This window comes from Myotis davidii, unplaced genomic scaffold (assembly GCF_000327345.1).
Source record: "Myotis davidii unplaced genomic scaffold, ASM32734v1 scaffold246, whole genome shotgun sequence".
Lineage (NCBI taxonomy): Eukaryota > Metazoa > Chordata > Mammalia > Chiroptera > Vespertilionidae > Myotis > Myotis davidii.
Window position 1 is genome coordinate 479432 of NW_006296542.1, and position 4727 is coordinate 484158.

Here is a 4727-nt window from a genome sequence, read left to right on the forward strand (position 1 = left end):
CCCTGCCGGTCCCAGAATTCAGTTGGCCCCTGCGCTGTGTGGGAGTCCTCCCCATCTCCCCTGGCTCTGGCTCAGCCTCCCGCCCCACTCCGACACACACACACACACACACACACACACACACACACACACAGACTCACACACTTCATAGCTCCTTAACACTTCCTCTAAACCAAACACACCCAGTCTTACTCATGCCCCAAGAATTTTGGAATGGCTGAGTATACTGGTCAGGAGGACTCCCACACCCAAATGGACACATGCGCAGGGACACAGAGATGGACACAGAGGCTGGCACTGAGGAGTCTCTGGCTGGCACCCCAGCTGACCTGTGTCCTCTGAAAAAATGTGTCGCTTGCCCACCCTCCCATCCCTTCTGGGAGCTGCTTGTGGAGGAAGGGCCCTAGGGTGGCGGGAGGCACCTGCAGCTTGTGCTGGAGTGGTAGTGGCTCCTCCTCTGGGAGGTTCTGGACCAAGTGTGGAAGCTGACAGACCCCTCTAAGGAGAAGGGTGGGTAGGTAGCATTTTCAAAATAAAAGATCTCCTTGGTGTATGAGTGCCAAAGCATCAAGCAGGCCTGAGTTAATCCTGCTACTGGCCTAGCATGCTATCTGCCAGTCCCTCCCTCTTAGGGCCTCAGTTTCCCCACCTAGAATTGGTGCAGGGGTCCTCTACAAGGCCTCTTCCAGCACTGACACTGTGCCCTGTAAATTCCATGGTTCATTCCTCCTCGGCACCCCTTTGGGGAACCTGGTCTCCCAGCCCAGGGTCCGTGGTCTCTTCCGGTATGGAACGCAGAGGCCCTAAGGAGCTCTGACCACCAAAGCCCGAGGGCGGAGGGCGGGGTGCCAACCTCAAGACTCTGGATGGGCAGGAGGGACAGCAGAATGCCCTCTGCCTACAGGCGGTGAGCGTTAGCCGGGTGGGGATGCACTCATCCTGGGTGATACTCTGCCACATCCTGGTCCATGGAGGTTTCCTTCAGGGCCAGGATGGAGGAGGGAGGAGAGAAGGGAGCTTCTAACCCCCAAGTGGTGTGCCGATTCCCCACACAATCCCACCCTGGAGGTAGGCGCAGGGTGCTGGGCTGAGCCAGAGCTGCCACCGTTTTTTGAACTCGCTCCTCCATCCCAAGCGTTGGGGGGTGTTGAGCTCTCTGTTAAATGAGTGAAGGACGGGGTTCTGTGTGGTTGTGGGCAGCCACGGGGGGCAAGAGCAGAGACCCCACACCCCCTGTGCTGCCCTCTCCCCATGCCAGCGCTTCACCGACGGCATCACCAACAAGCTGGTGGCCTGCTATGTGGAGGAGGACATGCGGGACTGTGTGCTGGTCCGGGTGTACGGGGAGCGGACGGAGCTGCTGGTGGACCGGGAGAATGAGGTCAGGAACTTCCAGCTGCTGCGAGCGCATGGCTGCGCCCCCAAACTCTACTGCACCTTCCAGAACGGGCTGTGCTATGAGTACATGCGGGGCGTGGCCCTGGGCCCTGAGCACATCCGGGAGCCCCGACTCTTCAGGTGAGGAGGGTGCCAGGCCCTGGTCATCTCCACGCTTTCTCGGGCCTTGGGCTGGGGAATCCTTGGCCAGCTTCCATGGTGTAGAGTGGAGCCCATGAATGAGTCATCAGATCTGTGAACTCCCTGAAATTGCATGAAAAACGTGTGTGTGTGTGTGTGTGTGTGTGTGTGTGTGTGTGTGGATTGCTCTGCAAAGAGGACGATAGCTTTGTGTCGGTTTTCAGTGGGGTCTGCTAGGCGTTCTCAAAGGAGGCGCTTGAGAACTTGGGTGAACATGGGACCAAACAAGGCACCTGGTCCCCTAAATGCGGCAGGGATCCTCTTCCTGGTCCATGGAAACATCTACCTTGGAAATGAAATCTGAGCCACATCCCCAGCGGGTCAGGGAGCTTTGTTCCTCCCCTCCTGCCAGGAGCTCAGGTGTGCTGGGAGAATGGCCGTTAGGATCCCAGAGAGATGCCATCCCTCACCCAGTGCGAGCTCCTTCCAGAGGTCCTGACAAGGGGGAATCCAGGTTTGGGGAGCTGCTGAGCTTCCACAGGCTCACAGATCCCATGGTCCCCAGCGAGCCAGTCCTGCTCCATGCCTAGATCGATAGGACCTTCAAGCCCTGTGGCTGTGGGGCCTGGTGCACCGTTCTCTGTGCTGGGCAGGGAGGTTGGGCAGGATCCACCGTCCTCCCTCCAATGCTACGGCCATGTGCAGGGCACTCAGACCAGAGTGAGTTCCCAGGTGACACTGGGGACAGTGGCACAGGGGTTTGCCCAGGACCCTTGGGCTCTGTCCTGTCCCACCCACAGGGAAGGAACCTTCCAAGTTCCAAGGGACAACAGCAAAGCCCCCCGCCACCCCGCCCGGGAGTAGACCAAACACAGCTTCTTTGCTCCCCGCCTGCTGCCATTCGCCCCGAGTTAGTGTCCCTGGCCCTATTTTCAGGGAACCCCTGTCAGGCCCCCTAGGGACTTAGAGGGAGGGAATCTAAGAGCCTCCCCTTCCTCCCCAGGGCTCCTGAACGCTGCTCCTGGGGCTGCTGTGGCCCCAGCAGATTCCCTTGAGTCGTATTTTGTAGCTGTGTGTTTGCGTCTGGGTTTGGGGGATACACAAACCCACTTAAGGGGCATCTCAGGCTCCCCGCTGAGCAGCTCCACATGCACCCAGGCTGGAGAGGGGGGTCTGAGCAGGGCGGAGGGTGAGGAGCCCTGTCCTGCTTCCCCACCAACTCCTCCCAGCTCTTGTGCAAACAGCTCCCATATTGGCAGGTCCTCACCACGCCCAGTCTCTCCGCCCGGGTGCATCTGATGCTGTCACTCATCCTCTCATGAACATAATTACCATTGTCAGGAAGATGAAGATGGATTTAGGTTCCATAAGAAGAACTTGACAAAATTCGGGGGAAAGCCAGAAATGGGGCAAAGTGTAGGAGGTGGCCCTTCCTTGATACTCTTCCCAGGATAGACCATTATCTTCCTGGAATAAAGGTGGGTCTTTGAGGACAGGTGGGGGTGGGGAGGGGGGCCTTTGGGAGCCACTTCCCCGCGTGGCCCTGAATCCCACCCCCCAACCTGCGCCTGTTGAGGCTCTGCAGCTTAGACGCCGCGTGTTGAGTTAGCTTTCATTGCTATTCCAGACGGCATTCATATTGGTATTCAAGGAAACACTCTGTTCGTTCTGTTCGGAATCTTCCTTTGAGGAGGGGAGGCCTGGGTCTCAGGTCTGTTTCTCGCCTCGCCCACGCCCTGGGCTCCCTCCTCTTCCAGGGCCTCCGGCCTCTGAAAGCACAGCCTTCATCTCTCACCCACTCAGCTGCTGCCACACCCCCTGCCCCCTCCACCCTTTTGGAGGTGGGAGCCCCCCCCAGAGTGGCCTGGCTGTCGGGAGATGGTCTGCCCCTTCCCAGGACCTGGCAAGGGGCGGGGGTGTCCCTGGACAGCTCGGCAACAAGGTTTCAAACAGCCACGGCCTTTGTTGTCTTTCCTCGATTATTATTGGAGCAACAGGCAGAGGTAAAGGAAGCTTGAATGTTGGAGGTTTGGCAGCCAGTGGGGGTGGGGCTCCAGAGGGGGAGCCGGCCCAGGCCTGGGGGAGCCCAGCTGGGACCCAGGCCTCAGACGCTGGGTCCTTATCAAGGCCCTCCCTCTCTGACGGTCAGCCCTCCACCCACCTCCCCCCTCTGCCAGCAGCCTTCCCCTGAGCTGCTTTCTCCTCTCCCCACCGCCCCTCCTTCTCTCCTGGGACCTTGGATAATGTCCACAGGAGAACTTGAAAATAGAACGCTGGTTTGTTTTGCGTCCTTGGCACCCAGCCGCCAGCATCAACTCCCTGCCACAGAGGAAGGGGCTGCCCTGGGCCCGCCTGCATCCCTCCCCACCTTGGCCAGGCTGATAAGAGGCGGGCATTTCTCCCTGCCTGGCATTACCACCCCTGATCCCTTGGTGCCCTGTGTTCACTTCCCCCTGAGGGTCAGAGTCCAAGGGGGGAGGAGAGGCACCGCCCCCAACCCCAGTGATCCCTCTGTCCTCAGTGGGTACATGACCTTGGGGTGGGGCAGGGTCACTGACCAGTGGCCAACAGCCCACTGCTTTGCCCTTCTGCTAGGCCAGCTCTAGTTCTGGAAAAGGACCTGCTAGGCCAAAGGCCAATCTCATTTTCATGCCTCCGCTGAGATGTAGAGAGAGCTCTGGAAAGATATGTCATAGCCCCAGACTCTGCCCTCTGGCCAGCCCCTTCCTACAGCGTAGGGCCCCTTTCCGGTCAGGAGGGGCTGATACTCTACCCTTCCTGTTTGTGCTGTAGGCTGATCGCCTTGGAAATGGCCAAGATTCACACGATCCACACCAACGGCAGCCTGCCCAAGCCCGCCCTGTGGCGCAAGATGCACACGTACTTCACCCTTGTGAAGAACGAGATCCGCCCCAGGTACGGGGTCTGGGGGGCTCCCGGCTGCCAGGCCTCCTCCGCCTGAATGTGACCCGCCCCCCCTTCCATTGCCGCACCCCTCCCTGCAGGAGGGCTAGCCATTTCAGTCCCCACCGCTGAGCCTCTCTTGCCAGGGGGAGTGGGGCCAATTGAGAAAGCTGAGGACCTTGGATCCACAGTTTTAGCCCCATGCATGTGCTTCTTCTTCTTCTTTCAGTCCTCACCCGAGGATAGGTTGTTGTTGTCATTGATTCTACAGCAGCGGTTCTCAACCTGTGGGTCGCGACCCCTTT

General features: G+C 59.2%; 1 protein-coding gene across 1 annotated transcript in view; it reads left to right on the top strand.

Moving 5' to 3' along the window:
- Nucleotides 1-2971: 2971 nt before the first annotated feature.
- ETNK2 (ethanolamine kinase 2) overlaps nucleotides 2972-4727 on the top strand; it is a 16394-nt gene continuing 14638 nt past the window's right edge. The window contains exons 1-2 of the mRNA XM_015569289.1: nucleotides 2972-2996; nucleotides 4312-4434. Coding sequence (XP_015424775.1) covers nucleotides 4328-4434 — 107 coding nt within the window. The 5' untranslated portion in view covers nucleotides 2972-2996; nucleotides 4312-4327. The remainder of the gene's footprint in view (nucleotides 2997-4311; nucleotides 4435-4727) is intronic.